General features: G+C 34.7%; 1 protein-coding gene across 1 annotated transcript in view; it reads left to right on the top strand.

Moving 5' to 3' along the window:
* Window positions 1-23,618, top strand: part of LOC128223825 (protein O-mannosyltransferase 1-like) — a 92,367-nt gene that overhangs the window by 31,506 nt on the left and 37,243 nt on the right. The window contains exons 13-17 of the mRNA XM_052933245.1: window positions 9,569-9,683; window positions 11,931-12,037; window positions 12,475-12,585; window positions 16,979-17,105; window positions 17,381-17,558. Coding sequence (XP_052789205.1) covers window positions 9,569-9,683; window positions 11,931-12,037; window positions 12,475-12,585; window positions 16,979-17,105; window positions 17,381-17,558 — 638 coding nt within the window. The remainder of the gene's footprint in view (window positions 1-9,568; window positions 9,684-11,930; window positions 12,038-12,474; window positions 12,586-16,978; window positions 17,106-17,380; window positions 17,559-23,618) is intronic.

Raw genomic sequence — 23,618 nt, 5'->3', positions numbered from 1 at the left:
GTTCGAATGATAACCAGACAATTGGTAGAATTTTGGTCCTCAAATTAACGTAGAGGATGGTGTGACCAGAAGATGATTTGAGGTCATCAAGTCCAAAGGTCACTATGACCTTCAACAAAAAAAGCTTGTCTGATTGATAACTGTCATTTCGGTCCATGCATATTTCACTCAATTGTCCAAATATTTCTTGGAACATGGTGCTCAAGAGAGCTTAATATTTGACAAACATCTCTTGCTCATTTTGGTAAACTATATATAAACAAACACAACACATGTAAAAGTTATTTATTCCATATTATAATACAATCAAAGTGTTACCTTTACATTTCAAACTTATTTTTGTAGTATTTCATTTAATCAATTATGGATGCATATAAAGTTTGTAGCATACCGTATTACATTTGAATTCAAGTTATATCTTAAAAAACATTAGGATGATAAACAAATATTCAAAATTAAAGGAATTATGAATTGTTTAAAGGAAAATCACAATTTTATTGGATAAACAAAAAGTGTTATTTCAGATAAAAAAAATACTAATAGATCAACTATGCAAATTCGTTGTTTTTTAATGAATTATATTCAATCTATTAATCTAAAAGATTATAATGCTAGGTCAGCTCCTAGCACAGATTTACACATTATTTGCACTAAACTACTAGATATTGGCCTCATCGAAGCCTTACATCTTGAATTCGTTAGAATCGGTATCAAAATAAAATGCCATAACTCAGTAACGATATTATCCAACTTTGTCAATAAAAGAATTAATCAAGGTGACTGAACTGCATGGGAAATATATATAGCCCGGAATTAACTTAACTGGGTTTCCCCATGCCGGTACAAATAAAAGGTGAATATCGAGCTATTGAAATTCATGTAACAGTCCAATGACTCTATTGTCTCCGAAGTAACGTGTGTATATAACAACGGTTTAATTTTGTTTGTACCGGAGGATTAGGCTGGGAAAACCCGAATAACTATAATTCCGGGCTTAAACTATTGGGACTGCATTGTTGTGTTATTCTCGAGATAAAGAGAACACATGCTTTAACAGCTGTACAACTGGGTCATGTCACATAATTTTATAATATTATTATAACCCAGGTATTTATAACAAAAAACTAACTTGGACACATTTTTATTCCCGGATAAACATTCCGTTTTGGGGAAAAAAAGTTACAAATGACATGTGTTTATACAAGCCATACTCTGTCTACTGAACCGTAAATCAGCCATTTTGACACAGTACTGAGCCATGACCTCTGACGTCATTCTCTCATGATGAATAGGATATATTTATTATTGGTAGTTTAAAATAGCTAGTGACATGTTTGGGAATTTTCCATCAAAAAATGAGGCTAGGACGCCCTCAAACATGTGCTGTGAACTTTGAACGCATGTTGACCCCTGTCACTTTCATTCGCTAATTTCTGAAAATCTTTAATAGAAACATAGCCTATCATTGCCAGTTATATACTTATTGATGCTTATACTTCATAAAAATGCATTCCTTGCCAAAAAAATAAGCAAGAGATGTATAAAAAAAATGACCATTTAACTGATGGCGCATTTCTGCGCAATCATGAAGCAATGGATAAAGCGACCTTTTGGCGTTATCATGGGGGAAGAGATAACAGTACATTATCGCGCAATTATGCTGAAAAGATTTAACCTACTGTCTTATCTTTGAAATTTCAGCAGAAATTTTGACCATGTGGTGTACATTTTGTAAAACAAATATCAATTGTTTTGCTTGGATGACCTTGTCTTTGACTATTTAAACTACTTTCTTATTTTTGAAGATACTGATTTGAAATTTGTACCATGTGTTTAGTTTTTAAAACAAATATATATATCAATGTTGTCCTTGGTTGACCTTTGTTGTTACATTTTGATCTATTTTCTTCATTTAGAAGATACAGCAATTAAATTTGGACAATGTGTACAGTTTTGAAAACAAATACTAATATTGTGCTGGTATAACCTTGATTTTGACCTTTTGACTTACTTTCTTTTTGAACCTTTATCAATAAAATTTGGACCATAATAGCAGTTTTGCCATCAAAATATTAATGTTTTCCTCAGATAAGCTTTACTGTGAAACATTGACCTACGTATTTCTTAAGCTACAGCACTGGAATTTTGACCATTTGTACAGTTTTTGAAACATTAATGTTGTGCTTGGATGACCTCAATCATTTTAACATTTGCCAATACTCAATCATAGTTTAATCCCTAGTTACCATGCCATAAACCAATTAACATGTGCATTGTCATAAAAAACAAAGGTTTAAACTTTCACTAGGGTAAGCGATTTAAGGCCATCATCGTCCTCATTCTCATAAAAACAAAGGTTTAAACTTTCACTAGGGTAAGCGATTTAAGGCCATCATGGTCCTCATTCTCATAAAAAACTATGGTTGAAAACTTTTCACTAGGGTTAGCGATTTAAGGCCATCATGGTCCTTTTGGTTAAATTACCATCAGTGTATATAAGATCTTGGTATATTATTCGATTCAAACTCAAGTGTTTAAGGGAAAATGTTAACAATCTGTGAGCAATATTGTAACTGCATACACTTGCAAATCTGCCACACTCGACTCTAAGCATGTCTTCAATTGCTCCCCCTGTCAAAATGCTTTCAACCAAGGCCCTTATTAAATCCTATGATTTTTCTAGTGTTCCCTTTAGAATTACTCAATATTCACTCTATTGAAAGTCCACATACTTTACGAACTCCTGTCCAGTTTTCCTGCGAATCACTTTAAACATGATGTCAATGTCTCCAACAATCAACTGTACATCAAACGTTTCAGCCATCGTAAATTTACCAAGTAAGAAATGATCTTTGGGGTTTATTGTAGCTATAACTTTGCACTGGTCATCTGGATTCACAATGTTACGGGGGTTATCTAGAGGGGAGCGGTATAGGATAAAGACCTGAAACAATATTCATTAATCAGCATCTTGAGCATAAATTTAACTGATATTCTTATTGCTTACTGTGAAATTATTTAGTGGGACATGAGTGGTTCTCTTTCATTGGGTAATTCAAGAATTTGAGATCCCAACGAAAATTGGACCATATATTCTTAAATTATATGCTATATATCCTATGTTAAAAGGTATACCGCACATCTCTGGGTATTTGATTCTAGCAAAGATAGGATGCATGCAATAAGTACAAGAAAAAAACAGGAGAAAAAAACTTAATAATACTACTAATACCATAAGTAGGACGCATAGTACCGCACATGTGCATGCTAAAATATATTGAAAATACAGTAGCAGAAGTGGTATAAAGCACTTAATTAGTTAATTGCAATCTGTTTCACATACATTTGTAATCAATAAGCAATTTCCTTTTGTCATACCATTGTCGCATGGTAGTATTGGACAAACAACACTGTCATTGCAACAGTTTCTACTTTAGTATTGGTATAAGTACAGCTAGCCGCATCAATGCGCGCATAAACCGCGTGACGTACATAGCATAAAGTGGCGCACAGGGAATTTTGGTTGTGCAGTTTGTTTTATGTTTTACTCTCTATGCCTTTATTAAAAAGAGATCAAAATGACAGTTTAAAGGGGTTGGTTGATTTTTAGCCCTATTGACAAAAGGCCATTTTAAGCTCTATTGGCAAAAAAACAATAGTTGTATGTTGTTCGTGCATCATTCTGAATACAATTGCTTTTGAATGAATGTTCAAATTATGACCCTTCCGTCATCAGTGGTATGGCCCTGGGGGCAAGTTTTTTTTTAGAGACTTATAGAAGAATTTTTTTCAAAATCTTTCTTTGAAACCACAAGGTTCATAACTGGTCCATTTGTTGTGGAGCATCAGATGATGGCCCTCTACCAAGACAGTTGGAATTATGCCCATGGGGCCAAAGCTGGCCCCACCCCATTTGACATGCCTTCATATTTTTACATTACAGCATGTAATTTGGACCATGTGTAAAGTTTTGAAATCAAATATTTATTTTGGAGTTTGATGACCTTATTTGAGACATTTTGACCTACTTTCTTAGTAGCTAGTACAGCACTGAAATTTGGACCATGTTTACAGTTTTGAAAACAAATATTTATGTTGACCTTGGATGATCTTGACTATGACCTCTAGACCTACTTTCTTAGTTTTGAATATACAACAATGAATTTGAACCATATGTACATATTGTAAACAAATATTTATTTTTCACTTTAATTACCTAAGTGTGTGTGACTTTTCGTCATAATTTGACCAATTTTTCACAAAGTGAAATCACGGATCGAAAATAACCACAAGAGTCATGCCAAGGCCTCATGTTTAATTATTCCAACAATTTTGCCCTTTTTTAAAACTATGAAATTTCACAGTTATAGATCAATCTATTATGAAACATGAAATTGGCATGTAAATAAAACAGACCGCAACACCACCACCAGAAAACTATATACTTAACTATACTAGAATGCAAACCTACCCCGTGATTGAGGAAAAATGCAGCAGAGAAAATTTGTCCTTGGTGCAGCAGCTGGCCCTTCTCTATCAGCTTGTATAATTCTGGTATCGCATGGAAAAATGTCTTGTTCCAGATCCCATATGTATGGTTTGCTCTTCTCTTTATGCTGTGAGGGTGTAATCCTGCTAATATAGGGCTTTGCATAGCAACTGAGCTGGGCCCTTTAAGAAATTCAGTCTTCAACTTGTATGTGAATTCAGCTGTTAGTGTTTGTGCAGCTTTTAGGTCAATAACTCTTATTATTGGCCCATTCTCTGTAACAGCGAGTGTATACTGGAACTCTACTTCATCTGGCCAGCCCTCAGCAGGAGGGTGGGACTGAATTGTGGCTGCTAATTCACAACCTTCCTCATTAATGTATTGGGGGTTAGAAAATTTGGACCTCATTACATGAGCTTCATGGATGGACTTTTTATTCTGTTTTAAAGTAAAGGTAATGGTTTCACTCCAGATGAATTCATTGTGAACAGTTATATGTTGCCCCTTTTTAATGAGAGGTCTAAATATCCATATTGCACATTCCTCGACGGTATTGTTATAGCAGAGGGAGGTTTTATTCTGTTCCGAGTGTTGTTCTTTATTGAAATTCTCTATGGCCACATAGCCAAATGTGTAGTCCGATGTTACTGTTTCTCCTTCTTTACATGCTAAACTACCTAGTAGACCATTGTTATATTGCAGCTCCTGCTCTAGTCTTTGCTGAAAGTTATATGAACTTGTACATAATTCCATTTGTAAGTAACATATCAAGCTGGTCTGATGTTTAAGTAAGCATTTCAGACATTCAATCACACAAAAGTTGAAGTTGTCCATGATCTTTTCTAGCACTTGTTGTGAGAAGACTAGTGACGACGTGTCAGCATCGTATCTCACAGTGTCTCTATATTTTGAATCATGAATAAGGCTTTCGACTGGCATAGAGTGATGTTGGTTTATCTTTGTCACAAAATGTTTACAATTCAAAGTTATATCTGCAGTGGCAAAATCATACTGTCTGATCTGTTCCTCAAAATCTTTGTAAAGCATGTTATAGTGGTACTTATATTTCATTCTATACGAACGAATAAAATCCTTTGTGAATACACAACATAGCAGCTGCTCAATGTAATACTCAAGTGGCCCCACCTCCAATTGGTTGGTGTTCCTTGAATTGTTGCATATTGTGCCATCTTGCAATACATCATATGAGCCAATTTCACCAAATTCTTCATCAAAACAAACATATGAAACTTGACTAGTTCCTCTCTCAGCTGTCGTATTAGTTTTGTTTCTGCTTTGTTCCTTTGCATTGTAGAGTGCTAAAACATCAGAAGAAAAAACATACTGACATTGACTTCTTTTGAGGGTAGCACTACTGGCAGCTTCCTTGATTTTAGATTGTAACCGTGTTCCGGCTGGTAATATAATTAACCATTGGATGTCTTGTTTGTGAATTCGTTTCTGAAAGGTCTTCCAAATATATCCCTTTGCTTCTCTTTGGTGGAACACAAACACTTGGTGTAATAAGTATACTAAATTAGTATTACCCATCAGGTTCAAATTCCCTAATTCAAAAACAATCTCATCATTATTCAGTTGAAAAGAACAGTATGGATATTTCTCAGATGTTTGAACAGTTGTCTCTTCACTTTTCTCAACTGAAGCGTGGATTGTGTGTCTGGTGTAGGTTTTTGCTAGTTCAATTACAACAACTGCTTTGTCTTGTTTAGATTTACTTCTAATATTATTCTCCATTTTTCACTTTAAATGTCAACCATGTTTGATTTTAATTCATATTACGCTTTGTTATCTCCTGAAGTCTTAATATGCCTTATTTTGCTTATTATGTTTTTCACATATCGTATACAGTTTCTTTATTTGCTAGTATGCTGCTTGAATAATTTACCATGGAAGGTCAGGCACTTGTCACAGTAATATTTTGAGCAGTCCCCACAGGCCTCGATGTTGAGATTGTCATCTTTACCCACATAACAAGATAAGTCATGTATCTCATCAGAGGCATTCAACACTGAAGTGTTCAATTAAATCCTGTGCTTTAAAGTCATATTCTTTTATAAAGTATTGTGAATTTTTCTTTAAGCTGTTTAAATATATTTTAACCATTTCATGACGTATAAACTCTTCAGTTTATATTGACATAACCCATGGCAATATATATCCCAAAAGTGTTTGCTTTTCCTTTCCCAACCAGTAAGTTTAAACCCTTGAACAATTTTAAGTTTAATCAACAAAACTGATAGTCTAAGGTGTAGCAAACAATTATACTTGAAAATTAAACAAGACATCAAAAAAATTGTATTGGAAATTTGTTGATGGCAGTATGGATTTGTACCCATAGTTTTGTAATTGATAGGTCCCAACGGATACTTTTACGTTTCAATAGGTTGTGAGGTAGCTAGGATTTAGAAACTGTATATGCTTCTGCTTGTAACAAGGATGGCATTTAGTTGTTCACCACAGTGATAGAACTTGAAGCTTCAACACATACTTTCAACCATAACCTTTGTTGAAGATCATTTCATTTTGTTTAAAAAGTAGGGTTATAGCCAGGTTTTGCTTTTAAGGTGGCTGGGGTCAAGGTCAGTATTACTCAAAATAGAAAAATGGTTAGCGTAAGTAAGAATTGATTGATAGTGATGGATGTTGGTGTGTTGGTATCTTTTGTGAAGAGCAAGCTTGGAATTGCTTTTGTGATGGTTGGGGTCAGGGTTAAGCCACTCTTACTAAAATAAAAGAATTGGTTTCCATCCAATATTTTAAGGAAGAATTCATGGAAAGTGATGAAATTTGTTGTGTAAGAGCTAACTTGGTATTGCTTTTATTTTATTAAAAAATGGGGGGGGGGAGTAATGGTCACTGTTACTTGAAATAGAAAAATACTTTCCGCCCAACATCTTTAATTAGAACTGATTGACACTAAATACAGAGGATACTTATCTAGAGAAATTTTTAGTAACGTCTCTCTTTGATAAAAGTAAAGAAACCAGTATAGGCTGCTTCACTTTCCTAACTCATACAAAAAATCAATTGGCTATAATTTCGCCCCTATTAAAAACCAGGTTTCGTTGCAATGCGGAGTTTCTAGTTTGTATGTTGTATCAAAATTTATTACAGTGGTCCTCTATCAAGTTTGTTCAAATCGTGCTCCTGAGGTCAAACTGGTCCTACCCAAGAGTCACAAGTTTCTTAAAAACTTATATAAGAAAATATTCTTGTCTGAAACCACAAGGCCCATACGATGGCCCTCTACCAAGTTTAGATTATGCCTGTGGGGTCAAAGAATATTAAGGCTACCGATCAAACAGCGTGTAGTTCCTATCTTCCCACTCTTGACCAGTGGCTGTGTACAATTATAGTTAGATTTAAGGTATTAGTCAGGTTGCGTTAAAAACAAAACATACTAAAAAACAATGGTGGGGGATTAGCCGTCCTTTGGACTGCCTTGTTGATCTTAGTTTAAATTGATTTCCAGTGAAGTGTATTATTGCAAACATAATTAAGATTACCAAGAGTAGAGTTATATAGTTTAAATGCTTAATAAAATTACTTTCATACAGAATGTATACTTCGCAAAACTCACAATGCAATATTTCGTAAACATACAAGTAAAGATGGCGCCGTATTTACAAGTGGTAAGAAAGTTTTTTTCCAAAGGAATGATGACGATACTAAAGAGAAACGAGAAGTGTTTTTGTAAGTAAGCTGTTCTCTGTAACAAGTGGCAATAGATATTTTAGTGATATATGCATGGAACCTCTTCAATCGTTATTTACATGCAAATGTCATTTATTTCCGCGACCTGTCAGAAACTTGGCACAACAAAATAGAATACAGTGTTTTGATTGGCAGGTATATTTAGCTCACTTATAAGCTGCAAGGAATCACTGAGGCATGTTTAAGAATAAGGATAAGATCAGAGAGTGTATTGAATACTGTCCCATTTCTCACCTTAGAGGTTGACTTAGAAAAAAGAACACTGGTTCAGCGTACAATTATTAAAAAAGTGACAAAGGGCTGATTGTTCAGAACTTTGTAAAAGTTAACAGCGTGATTGACGACATCGTCGTTAACAGTTCAATGTGAAATATTTGATAATGGGATAATATATTTAAATTTAAATAAGTACTCTTGAACAGTAGTTTTAAATCGTTATAGAAATTCACCATATCAAATATGTATCTATTAAACTTCTAGAGCAGTTATGATTCATGGCTTTTTCACCTTCTTTGCAAGGGGCCGAATTTCGGCTACTTCACAATTGCAGGAAATGTCATTTTTTCCCAATTTCTGGATATTTTTTATATGTAGTAAGCTAAGAAGATCCCTGACCTCTTCCCAGCTTGATGCTCTCATGCGAATTAGTCTCATTAAGAGACAGCTAAGTGACAAATACTTTGATGAATTTGCCAAATTGGGGCGTTAACGCGCTTACATTTCCCAATTTTCAGGATTTCACACGCTAAAATTTCCCAAATTGAAAAGGCTAGGCCTCTTCCCAATGTTTGGTGAAAAAGCCCGGAGATTAGAAAGTTAACAATTATGAAGTAACCAGCGTTATTAACTTAAACAAAGGTCTGCATAATCATACCATAGTTAATCAAATGGCTAATTAGACTGCCAACCATTTTAAGACAATGTGTAATGTACTTATATCTGTAAGAAATAACCACAGACTAAGATGGTTAAGATGAAGACTACTATCACTAAGAGTTAATGACTAATTCATTCAGAGTATGAGAAATTTGCTCTCAGAGCATGGCTTCAATTTACATTATACTGACCGTTCCAAGGTGGTAACTAACAATTCTTGATAAACATACCTATTTTTTATATATATATATATATATATATATATATATATATATATATATATATATATATATATATATAGGTTTATGTTTAGACTTTTTGCTACTGAGCTTGTTTCTGTAGCTTTTTGCATAAATATTCAATCCTTTAAAAGTAGCCACAGATCAATTATCTAATAGGAAATAGTAATAGGAATAAAATAATATAATAAGTCCTGTGCCACTAATGTTTCAAACACACTTTTTTCAGATCACTGGCAATGTTCTGCCGGAGTGGGGATTTAATCAGTTAGAAGTGGCCACAGACAGAATTGTTCAGCAGGAGGCGACGATCTGGAACGTGGAAGAACACAGATATACCAAGGGTAGGAAATGTTTGACAGATACACCAAGGGTAGGAAATGTTTGACATATACACCAAGGGTAGGAAATGTTTCATAGATACACCAAGGGTAGGAAATGGTTGACAGATACACCAAGGGTAGGAAATGTTTCATAGATACACCAAGGGTAGGAATCTTTGGCAGGTACACCAAGGGTAGGAAATGTTTGGCAGATACACCAAGGGTAGGAAATGTTTGACAGATACACCAAGGGTAGGAAATGTTTGACAAATACACCAATGGTAATAAATGTTTGACAGATACACCAAGGGTAGGAAATGTTTGACAGATACACCAAGGGTAGGATTTGTTTGACAGATACATGTACACCAAAGTTAGGAAAATTTTGACAGATACACCAAGGGAAGGAGATGTTCGACAGATATACCAAGGGTAGGAAATGTTTGACAGATACACCAATGGTAGGAAATGTTTGACAGATACACCAAGGGTAGGAAAAAGTGGATAGTTTTGTAGGAATAAAAATAGATTGCTGACAAACAATCCAGGTTGTCGATAAGTGATTGTATATTTGATTATCACTACATGTATGTGGCCTGTATCTCTAATAGTTATGGCAAAACAACAGTATAAATGGAAAAAAATCAGGTAATATCCCCAAGCTTATTAATGAAAAAATACATCCAAACAATAAAAATAAAACAGAGACATTTACGTGCACTTTGAGATCTTAGTGCAATGTTTTTGTAACATCTTCTATTTCTTTATTTAGCCCACTGTCTTATTTACATTGAAATAACTGTTATTCTTTCATACTACTTTAAGTGTAATAAAGAGATTTATGTAATTATACCCCCCAAAACAAAGTTTTGGGGGGGGGGGGTATACTGGAATCGGGTTGTCCGTCTGTCCGTCTGTCCGTCTGTCTGTCCGTCTGTCCGTCTGTCCGTCCGTTTTTTTTTGTCCGGGATTCATCTTTGTCGTTATTGAACAAATCTTTTTCAAACTTTCAAATATTAATGACCATGATGTAAACCTGTGCCTCCGTGGATTTGGTCAGAGTCGCATGATCCTGAGTGGAGTTGTGGCCCCTTAATGAGTTAAATTGGGCAAAAATAGCTTTGGCCAGGATTCTTCTTTGAAGCTATTGAGCAAATCTTTTTCAAACTTTCAAATATTAATGGCCATGATGTAAACCTTTGCCTCCATGAATTTGGTGGGAGTCACATGATCCTGAGTGGAGTTGTGGCCCCTTAATGAGTTAAATTGGGTATAATTAGTTTTGTTCGTCCTACTCCTTCGTCATTTTTGAATGAATCTTTTTCAAACTTTTAGCCATGGTGAGAACATTTGCCCCTGTGATTGTGGTTGGAATCACATGATCATGTCTCCAATTATGGCCCCTGAATAAGTTAAAATAGGCAAAAATTATACAGCTTTGTCTAGCCTAATCCTTGGTCATTTTTTCTCATTTTTTCTATAAATCTTTTTCAAACTTTCAGATGTCAATGACCATGATATGAACTGTTGAATATGTGATTTGGTGCACCTGTATTAATCAGAATGTTTGCATGGCCTTAAAAAGACCTTTAATTGATTTTGTCCTTAAAAAGACCATCAAAAGTCCTGAAGTTAGGTGCATACAGGCCTTAAATTTGTTACAATATTCGCTTTGGTGGCCTACTCCTTTGTCATTTTTCAATATATTTTTCTCAAACTTTCAGCTATCCATGACCATGATGTGAACCTTTGTATATGTGATTTTGTGCACCTGTATTATTTCCTTGGTACTCATGTGTGGGGGGGAGGTGGTGGGGGTGGGTAAACAGAAATTGGGTTGGCAGACTGTCAAATTCACCCTCATCTCTGCTGCAGTGCCATGGCAATCCCTGATTCAGTAATAGGTATTCTAAATAAACTAAATAAATGTATTGCCTTGTGCTTTCTAATGATACCATAACTAAGGCCAGGGCAAACAACCTAGACAGGGAAGGGTTGGGGGGTATTCGTTAGCCTTTGGCTTACAGTTCTAGTTTTTAATTTACATAATGAAGAATTAATTGAAAATGGCCTGCCTGATTTTTCATGATCGATAAAGACTTAAGACCGATTTTCAATCCCTACAGTTTTGTAATAATCCTTGAGTTTACTCCTTATACACTTATGGTTTTGAATATGATGTCATACAGGAAGTGACATGTCACAGGAAGTGACATCCTTATATATCTACGTTTGATAAATGAATAAGATTGATTCACTAATTTTTAGATGAGGACAAAGACTTGCAGATGGCGTCGCTGCAGCTGTCTGAGATGATCCCGACGAAACCGACGGAACTTTCATTTTGGGAGAAGTTTATAGAATTACAGCTTAAGGTAAATTCTTATGGTTGTTTTCAAGTCTCAATTTAAGTTAGTAAACCAGGCACCAATCCAAGACAGCAGATGTTGTATTTGCAACTGTTTAAGGCGAACCCGACGCCGCCGATAGAACTTTCATTTTTTACTCAAAGTTTGTAATTTTTGGGTTATTTTGTTGAAAAATATCCAAGGAATGATTATATACAGTCAATATTGATTTGTTGTTATGAATGAGGAAAATCGTGAAATTTCAGGGGGCCACTTTTGCCCTATAGACCCCTCAATGGAGCCCTGTCTGAAGTACAAACTCAATTCTACGATTCCTTATGAAAGGGGCCACTGTTTTTTTACTCCATATCGGGTACTAATTGAGGAATATGGGAAATTTACATCTATCAATCCTGGATGCAGGAATAGTTCTAAACATACAAAATAAGTTTCTGATATTTCAGATGTTGTTTGTGAGCGCAGACAAAGAGATGGAACACAAATACGCCTCAAGTCCGCTAGAATGGCCTCTAATGAACAAGAATGTGGCTTACTGGATGAGTGGAAATAGTAACGTAGCATACCAATGAATTTGATGCCTATCTTATATTTTATAAAAAAGCTGAGGTACTGTTATAGGTTGGTTGTCATTGATGTCACATTGATGACTTTTTTTACAATAAAAAAACTGCTTATGATAATAATGTACAGGTGTAGGAATATTAGCAATATTAGCTTTTTAACTGTCGAGAGGAAATTGTGGCCATGTAGCTATTTTAAACATGAATAAAGGTTAATATTTTTATTGTTTAACTGGGGAAGCAGTGGCAATGTAGCTATTAAAACATGAATAAAGGTTAATATTTGTATTGTTTAACTGGGGAAGCTGTGGCCATGTAGCTATATAAAACATGAATAAAGGTTAATATTTTTATTGTTTAACTGGGGAAGCTGTGGCCATGTAGCTATATAAAACATGAATAAAGGTTAATATTTTTATTGTTTAACTGGGGAAGCTGTGGCCATGTAGCTATATAAAACATGAATAAAGGTTAATATTTTTATTGTTCAACTGGGGAAGCTGTGGCGATGTAGCTATATAAAGCATGAATAAAGGTTAATATTTTTATTGTTTAACTGGGGAAGCTGTGCCCATGTAGCTATTAAAAACATGAATAAAGGTTAATATGTTTATTGTTTAACTGGGGAAGCTGTGGCCATGTAGCTATATAAAACATGAATAAAGGTTAATATTTTTACTGTTCAACTGGGGAAGCTGTGGCCATGTAGCTATATAAAACATGAATAAAGGTTAATATTTTTACTGTTCAACTGGGGAAGCAGTGGCCATGTACCTATATAAAACATGAATAAAGGTTAATATTTTTATTGTTTAACTGGAAAAGCTGTGCCCATGTAGCTATATAAAACATGAATAAAGGTTAATATTTTCATTGTTTAACTGGGGAAGCTGTGCCCATGTAGCTATATAAAACATGAATAAAAGTTAATATTTTCATTGTTTAACTGGGAAAGCTGTGGCCATGTAGCTATATAAAACATGAATAAAGGTTAATATTTGTATTGTTTAGCTGGGGAAGCTGTGGCCATGCAGCTATATAAAACATGAATTAAGGTTAATATTTTCATTGTTTAACTGGGGAAGCTGTGGCCATGTAGCTATATAAAACATGAATAAAGGTTAATATTTTTATTGTTTAACTGGGGAAGCTGTGGCCATGTAGCTATATAAAACATGAATAAAGGTTAATATTTTTATTGTTTAACTGGGGAAGCTGTGGCCATGTAGCTATATAAAACATGAATAAAGGTTAATATTTTTATTGTTTAACTGGGGAAGCTGTGCCCATGTAGCTATTAAAAACATGAATAAAGGTTAATATGTTTATTGTTTAACTGGGGAAGCAGTGGCCATGTAGCTATATAAAACATGAATAAAGGTTAATATTTTTATTGTTCAACTGGGGAAGCAGTGGCCATGTAGCTATATAAAACATGAATAAAGGTTAATATTTTTATTGTTCAACTGGGGAAGCAGTGGCCATGTAGCTATATAAAACATGAATAAAGGTTAATATTTTTATTGTTTAACTGGAAAAGCTGTGCCCATGTAGCTATATAAAACATGAATAAAGGTTAATATTTTCATTGTTTAACTTGGAAAGCTTTGTGCCATGTAGCTATATAAAACATGAATAAAGGTTAATATTTTCATTGTTTAACTGGGGAAGCTGTGGCCATGTAGCTATATAAAACATGAATAAAGGTTAAGATTTTCATTGTTTAACTGGGAAAGCTGTGGCCATGTAGCTATATAAAACATGAATAAAGGTTAATATTTTTACTGTTCAACTGGGGAAGCTGTGGCCATGTAGCTATATAAAACATGAATAAAGGTTAATATTTTCATTGTTTAACTGGGGAAGCTGTGGCCATGTAGCTATATAAAACATGAATAAAGGTTAATATTTGTATTGTTTAACTGGGGAAGCTGTGGCCATGCAGCTATATAAAACATGAATAAAGGTTAATATTTTCATTGTTTAACTGGGGAAGCTGTGGCCATGTAGCTATATAAAACATGAATAAAGGTTAATATTTTCATTGTTTAACTGGGGAAGCTGTGGCCATGTAGCTATATAAAACATGAATAAAGGTTAATATTTGTACTGTTTAACTGGGAAAGCTGTGGCCATGTAGCTATATAAAACATGAATAAAGGTTAATATTTTTATTGTTTAACTGGGGAAGCTGTGGCCATGTAGCTATATAAAACATGAATAAAGGTTAATATTTTTATTGTTTAACTGGGGAAGCTGTGGCCATGTAGCTATTAAAACATGAATAAAGGTTAATATTTTTATTGTTTAACTGGGGAAGCTGTGGCCATGTAGCTATATAAAACATGAATAAAGGTTAATATTTTTATTGTTTAACTGGGGAAGCTGTGGCCATGTAGCTATATAAAACATGAATAAAGGTTAATATTTTTATTGTTTAACTGGGGAAGCTGTGGCCATGTAGCTATATAAAACATGAATAAAGGTTAATATTTTTATTGTTTAACTGGGGAAGCTGTGGCCATGTAGCTAAGCTGTGGCCATGTAGCTATATAAAACATGATTAAAGGTTGATATTTTTATTGTTTAACTGGGGAAGCTGTGGCTATGTAGCTATATAAAACATGAATAAAGGTTAATATTTTTATTGTTTAACTGGGGAAGCTGTGGCCATGTAGCTATATAAAACATGAATAAAGGTTAATATTTTTATTGTTTAACTGGGGAAGCTGTGGCCATGTAGCTATATAAAACATGAATAAAGGTTAATATTTTTATTGTTTAACTGGGGAAGCTGTGGCCATGTAGCTATATAAAACATGAATAAAGGTTAATATTTTTATTGTTTAACTGGGGAAGCTGTGGCCATGTAGCTATATAAAACATGAATAAAGGTTAATATTTTTATTGTTTAACTGGGGAAGCTGTGGCCATGTAGCTATTAAAACATGAATAAAGGTTAATATTTTTATTGTTTAACTGGGGAAGCTGTGGCCATGTAGCTATACAAAACATGAATAGAAGTTAATATTTCTACTGTTTAACTGGGGAAGCTGTGGCCATGTAGCTATTAAAACATGAATAAAGGTTAATATTTTTACTGTTTAACTGGGGAAGCTGTGGCCATGTAGCTATTAAAACATGAATAAAGGTTAATATTTTTATTGTTCAACTGGGGAAGCAGTGGCCATGTAGCTATATAAAACATGAATAAAGGTTAATATTTGTATTGTTCAACTGGGGAAGCTGTGGCCATGTAGCTATATAAAACATGAATAAAGGTTAATATTTTTATTGTTTAACTGGGGAAGCTGTGGCCATGTAGCTATTAAAACATGAATAAAGGTTAATATTTTTATTGTTTAACTGGGGAAGCAGTGGCAATGTAGCTATTAAAACATGAATAAAGGTTAATATTTTTATTGTTTAACTGGGGAAGCAGTGGCCATGTAGCTATATAAAACATGAATAAAGGTTAATATTTTTATTGTTTAACTGGGAAAGCTGTGGCCATGTAGCTATTAAAACATAAATAAAGGTTTATATTTTTATGCCCCCACAAAGTGGCGGCATATAGGGTTGCCCTTGTCCGTACGTACGTCTGTCTGTCTGTCTGTCTGTACGTACGTACGTCCCGAAGATTGTTTCCGATCTAATTCTTGAAAACTGTTTGTCCAATCCTCACCAAACTTAAAACACATGTTTGTGACCATAATATCTTGATCAAGTTCGATAGTCATGGAAATCGCTTTAGTCATTTAGGAGTTACGGCCCTTTTTGCCAAAAATACTTCAAAAATATATGTTTCCAATCTAATTCTTGAAAAGTATGTGTCCAATCCTCACCAAACTTTACATACATGATTGTGACCATAATATCTTGATCAAGTTCGATAGCCATGGAAATCGCTTTTGTCATTTAGGAGTTACGGCCCTTTATTTGCAAAAAAAGACTTGAGATTATCCTGAATAATCATTATGGCTTATTTTCTGTGACAAAAAATCGAAGTGGGGGCATCCGTGTCCTATGGACACATTTCTAGTTATATCTGTACCTAAATCGTATCATTGTTATTCAGTCAAATGAGTTAAACATGAAAATGCATTAAATAAAGAAGAGGTGTCTTGTGTTGTATGGGAAACCCGAGTTCCCAGAGGAAACCCACTTGTCTGGCTTGGTGACCACAAGCTAAACTCATATGCGCTCAAGCCAGGAATCGAACCCTGGACACCTTGGTGAGGACCGAGTGCGATTACCAGACATCATTGAACTGACGGTAATGGCTGAAGACTCAACACCGAAGTTAACGTATAGTTTGCATTAATGTTACCAGATATTGATTGAATCAATGACCTCTTGCTTATTTCATTCCTGTATGCTGTTCCAGGCTCAGATTCATCTCCTCGGCAACATTTTTATCTGGGTCTGTGGCACATTGAGTCTTGTCGTCTTGTCCGCATTTCTGGTCTTCTACCTGCTAAGAAGACGACGTCTGGTCTGTGATCTCGAAGAAGGTTTGTATGCCCTTAAGATTAAGGATTCGTGTGACTTTTAAGAACAACCCAGCAATGTAAAAAAAGACTTTGAGCAAGTGGCTTATGTGAAATTTGACTGCAGGGACTGAAAGTAAATTTTGACATAGAAAAATAATCGAGATAGAAAAATGGAAAATATAGACTGGAGAAAGAATTCGACAAGACCTGATAATCAAGATAAAAAGATCAACATAGCGAGTTTTGACTGTACCTTACTTCTTTAATATTAAATGTTCTTAAATGTTCATTTCCAGGAGCGTGGAGCCAGTTTCCATTTGTATGGGAGTTAGTCACGGTGGGCTACCTACTCCACTTCCTGCCACACTTTCTCACGGACCGAACCCTGTTCCTTCACCATTACCTGCCGTGTGTGATCTTCAAGGTGCTTGCCGTGGCCGCGCTTGTGAATCATGTGGAGGTCTGCATACGAAGGTGGGTCTTTAAATTCTTTTATTTTGTTGCAAAAAGGTATTGAAAGCATACTTCACATTCCAACTTATATTTCCGCATTTTGATAATAAATAATTTATATATATTAACTAAATGTGTATTATTTTAGGCCTTAAAGTGTCCCCAGTGTTTAAACTTTTGCTGCCTCGGTGAGTGCTTTTTCGATTCAGTCGTTGCAAAGAAATTCTGCGTGTAAAAAACCATGTTGACTTTCATTTCAGGTCATCATATGTTAGGTACGTCACATGTAACGTTGTCGTCATACTGATAGCAGGTGCCACCTGGGTATTTCGGGAACTTTGTGTCGTCTCGTACGGAAACACCGATATCACACCTACCGACGTAGAGCGTCTTACATGGCTGGAATCGTGGGACTTTCTCCAGCATACAATGGGATAGTTGTGTGATGTGTTACATGGGATGCTCCTGGCCCCAATTTCTTTAAACTTCTTTAGCTTGACAGGCTAAAGTAGCTTATTTCATTAGCCAAAATACATACTTGAATTTTGGTAAGTGAAAAAAGGGTTTATTGTGATTATCATAAAGATAATTTCAAGAAGGTATAAATATCTTAAAGAAGTAAGTATGACACAAATTATTGAAAACAAAAATAGTTAGCTTAGCTTAATCCTGCTATACGGGACTTAAGAAGTTTTGATAAATTGGGGCATGGTGAACAGTTTTGATGTGGCTGGTTTCACAGATTAGACAACATTGTCATATTCATATCATGTTCATAAAATGTCCATCATCATATAAGATGTCTATCATGAAACTGTGAAGTGGGTTTTTTATATTTATTTTTCATAAATATACTGGCCTCAATTTCTCAAAACATCTTAAGCTTAACAGGCCTAAGTAGCTTATTTCAAATAGCCAAAATACATGCTTAAATTGAATTCTTATTAATGAAAAATGGTTGAATGGTTAACATACAGATAATTCCTTTCTATAGTATAAAACTCTAGAAGTAAATATTATGCAAATTATTAAAAAAAGTGAGTTTAGCTTAATCCTGTTGTAAGAGACTTATGAAGTTTGTTAAGCTGTTTTGTAGGGAGCATTTCACAACCAAATTTAAATGAAGTTTAATTGACAACGAGCCAATAGTGTTAAAATTTTGAATATTTTGAAAATTATGAATATTTTTTTTTTATCATTTTAGCAAATTCAATTTTCTGCCAATCTCAAACCACTCGTTAAGATTTAATATTGGTTTGGAGACCATTTAAGTTTAATGATAGGTTCGACCGTTAAATCAAGCTGTTAAAGTTAACGAGACTTTTGAGCAAGCTAACAGTAATGAACATTAAAATTTAACGGATATTTAGCTGTTTTAAACCGTCTCTTAAGCCGAACGAAGGTTTTGAACACACGGCCCTTGGTATGCAAAACCTAGGTAGTATTTGATTATCAGCAAAAAAACATTTGTATTTGGTATACAGTTTACTAGTGCAATGTGTTAAAATGGTATTTTTTGAGAAAAAAGAGGGTAAAGTTTTTAATGCATTTTACTTAAGACTATTTATTTATTTTTACTTCAGTCAGCATATGTGTTCATGAGTATCTGTTAATTTATTAAATATGTATCATGTATATATGTCAATTTTGTCAATGTGTCAGTTCTTCAAATTGTTATACCTCCAACACTTAGGAGTGTGTGGTATATAGGTATCACCTTGTCCCATCCGTCTGTCTGTCAGTCCTGTGACATAGGGGCAAGTCCTACTTTTCCTCATATGTACTGATGTATCAACTTCAAACTTCATACACATATTGACTGTGGAGAAGTGCTGCGCAAAAGAAACATTATTTTGTGTAAGGTATTTTTAGAGTTATTGCTGGCGTGGGATATGGCAGTCTGAGACTGCTCTTGTTATGGTAATTGCTGGCGTGCGATATGGCAGTCTGTGACTGCTCTTGTTATTCTATTCATTTACTTGCCTCTATAATTTTGAATGTTTTTGAGGTATTGACTTCAACTGTACAAAAAAATAACATTGTTTAAATGCCTTATTTCCCCACTCTTTCTTCCGTCAATCCTTGAATTTTATTGACTCAAATAAAACATGTTGAACTAGGCGGATTTGTCTGGTTCTGTCCGGGAACAGGAGAATTGAAACATCGTGTTTGGAGGATTCATATTGAAGCATATTGTCCCTTGTACAATAAGAAAGATCATGAACCCATAACTATTATACAAGGTGGAACAATCATCTAAGAAAATAAAATGTCAATTCCCTCTCAAAATTAAAAAAATGGATGAAAATCTAACAAGTAGTTTATATTGGCCTTATTGTCCTAAATTCTTTAGTAGGACATTAATCAATCTTAACTGACGCCATCTCACCAACATAGGACATTTAATGATGTTAATTTCACATCATTCCTAGTGATACTTCTTATAATAGGTGATGTTGTGGGGGTATTAATCACATACAGTGATACCTCTTTTTTCGTAGTTTGGTTATCTTTTCTGTTATTTCACACTCTTTGGTTTTTGTGTTGTCAGCGAAAACATGGCCGACACAAAGGGAGATAACGTTGTCAGACAGCAGCCACATTGTCGGCACCACACTTTCGTTTCTGATCAGCAACTTTTGAGTGACTCGTAGATAAATCAAACTTGGTATGTTCATTCGTCAAGGTCAGTAGATGACTGCTAGATTTTGGGGTCAGTATGTTATGGGTCAAGATGACCTTTGAGATCCGACAGGTTGCCCATCAGATTCACTGATTTCTAGTTATTTTATTAAAAAGCATAATTACGCAATTACTTATGTAATTACAGTCAAAACTCGCTATGTTGAACTCTGTTATCTCGATGTTCTGGTTATGTTGAACTTTTTTAGATATTTTTCGGTTAAGTTCGACATGTTTTGTATTTCGGTTATATCAAATGTTCTTTATCACAAAGTATTTCCCGAGCTCCAACATAGCGAGTTTTGACGGTAAATGAGGGATTTATTAGTTGGTTTAATAGTGTTTAGTATATATGTATTCAAAAATTACATTGTATGTTTTTTTTTATGTGGCAAATGTTTTTCTTCTTCATTTGTTCAAAATGAAGTTAATAATTTTACAATTTTATATGAATCTCAATTTTAAATTGCTTGCCATATTTATATGTCAGATTGCATCTATCGTTTTATAACAATATACAACAGGGCCGTCCTTCGTACAATTTTGAGGCCAAAATGAAATGCTGTTTCCAACCTTACAAAGTACATATTTTTTCATTGTTTTGAGTCAAGTTTTTATTTTATATCAAAATCAGAAGACAACGATAACCTAGTTATATGATATGCATTTTTCTACTGCAGTATTATGTCAATAGAATCCAGTTATTGATAATGTTAATGTGATTGTCTACATTTGAACACATATAAGCAATGGTTTTTATTTCAAAATTCTTTATTTTTGGCAAAATCTGGTTTAGAAGGCCCTGGCCCTATTTTCCCGAGAGCTCCTTGTGTAAGTCCATTTTAAACATTGAAAGGCAATGGCACAAACTTTACAGAACAAAATTATTGTTCTCATGTCTGAAATGAAATGAAATGAAATATTTAAACTGTCGAATGGTGGTAAAAAAATCAAGACAATCGTAAACATTCGCTATCGTAAACATTCGATATTGTAAACATTCGAATAGAATTTGAAAATTTACCATTTATGTTTATAGTTTTAATACGAAGTAGCTTTACACTATTTTTCCACTAGTTCATAGTTTAGGGTTAATATAAAAGTACTAACTTAAAATGTTGAAGGTTATGAGTATGCAGGGCGTGTCAAGAAATCAGCCCTGAGGGCACGTGTGGAAAACCTGTAACAATTCCTACAGAGTTACCGGTCATACAGCGTGTCTGAGGTTCAACCAGATTGGATTTATCGACCCGGCCCAAATTTACTTGATAGATTGCCCAAATAACTTATAAGAGCTGTTGTTTTGCTCTTTACCAAATAGCGCTTGTAAAGTAGTAAAGTAGTTGTTTACTAACATTTACGTCATGACGTGCAAAAATTTGAAGCCCAATGCCAAATAGTACCGAGAAACATTGCCGTTTTCAGTTATTTGAATGTGCTTTTCTATTTATAAAACACCACTTTAAATTGTTTATTATTATTTAAGTATTATTCACAAACTGTGCATTGTAGCACTCGAGTTGTCTCTCATCCAGGATAAGGGAGACAAAGATTTCTATGCCTTATGCGATATTATGGATATGTCTGGTCTGTTATGGAATAATTGCTGTCTGACATTCTGACAATTGTATCCAAAATGTATATGTATGAAATGTCATTTAACATTATTTATATTAAATAAAGTATGAAAATAGCTTTAACCTGTCTTAGTTATTCCCGCTGCTTTCCGTTTTGTCAAACAAAAACATAGTTTGGTTCTTGGCCAGTATTCAATATAGATCTTCTCCTTAAACATGCCATAATGATTCCATTCAGCCTGATGGTAGAGTATACGTTCGACTGGTCCACATTAGCATGGGACAGGCTCTTAAGGTAGAATTTATGTTCGACTGTTAATGTGAATCAGTCATGTACCTTAAGGTAGAATTTATGTACGACTGATGCACATTAAAACAGGACAGGCTCTTAAGGTCGAATATATATGTTCGGCTGGTCCACATTAACACAGGACAGGCCCTTACGGTAGAGTATATGTTCGACTGATCCACATTAACACAGGACAGGCCCTTAAGGTAGAGTATATGTTCGACTGGTCCACATTAACACAGGACAGGCTCTTAAGGTAGAATATATGTTCGACTGATCCACATTAACACAGGACAGGCTCTTAAGGTAGAATATATGTTCGACTTGTCCACATCAACACTGGACAGGCTCTTAAGGTAGAATATATGTTCGACTGGTCCACATTAACACAGGACAGGCTCTTAAGGTAAAATATATGTTGACTGATGCACATTAACATGGGACAGGCCCTTAAGGTAAAATCAATGTTCGACTGATCCACATTAACACAGGACAGGCTCTTAAGGTAGAGTATATGTTCGACTGGTCTACATTAACACAGGACAGGCTCTTAAGGTAGAGTATATGTTCGACTGGTCCACATTAACACAGGACAGGCCCTTAAGGTAGAGTATATGTTCGACTGGTCCACATTAACACAGGACAGGCTCTTAAGGTAGAATATATGTTTGACTGGTCCACATTAACACAGGACAGGCTCTTAAGGTAGAATATATGTTCGACTGGTCCACATTAACACAGGACAGGCTCTTAAGGTAGAATATATGTTCGACTGGTCCACATTAAAATAGGACAGGCTCTTAAGGTAGAGTAAATGTTTGACTGGTCCACATTAACACAGGACAGGCCCTTAAGGTAGAATATATGTTCGACTGGTCCACATTAACACAGGACAGGCCCTTAAGGTAGAATATATGTTCGCCTGGTCCACATTAACACAGGACAGGCCCTTAAGGTAGAATATATGTTCGACTGGTCCACATTAACACTGGACAGGCCCTTAAGGTAGAATATATGTTCGACTGGTCCACATTAACACAGGACAGGCCCTTAAGGTAGAATATATGTTCGCCTGGTCCACATCAACACTGGACAGGCTCTTAAGGAAGAGAATATGTTCGACTGGTCCACATTAAAACAGGACAGGCTCTTAAGGTAGAATATATGTTCGCCTGATCCAAAACCAGAAATAAGGTTACTAGGTCAAATCTTAGTACTCATCTATGTACAATATTATATTACTTCAAACAATTGCAACAGAGCCATAAATCATATCCAGCATGCATTATAGTACATCACTCTGCAGTCGTATGACATGTTTCAGCTGTAATATTTCATCAACTATGCCTCATCAGGTGGGGTAAATAAATAGTGAACTTGTTTGTTTATTAATAAACTTTAAGTCATCAAGGTCATTCTTTAACAAACGCTTATTGTGCTTCATTATATATTCAAGCTGATGAATAGTAGTAAAATATTAAAAACTATGAGGTGATGAGTTGATAAAAAAGGGTTAATAAATAGATTGGAAAA

This window comes from Mya arenaria, chromosome 17, assembly GCF_026914265.1.
Source record: "Mya arenaria isolate MELC-2E11 chromosome 17, ASM2691426v1".
NCBI classification, from domain to species: domain Eukaryota; kingdom Metazoa; phylum Mollusca; class Bivalvia; order Myida; family Myidae; genus Mya; species Mya arenaria.
Note: the sequence above shows the minus strand (reverse complement) of the source record. Positions and strands in the feature narration are given on the sequence as shown.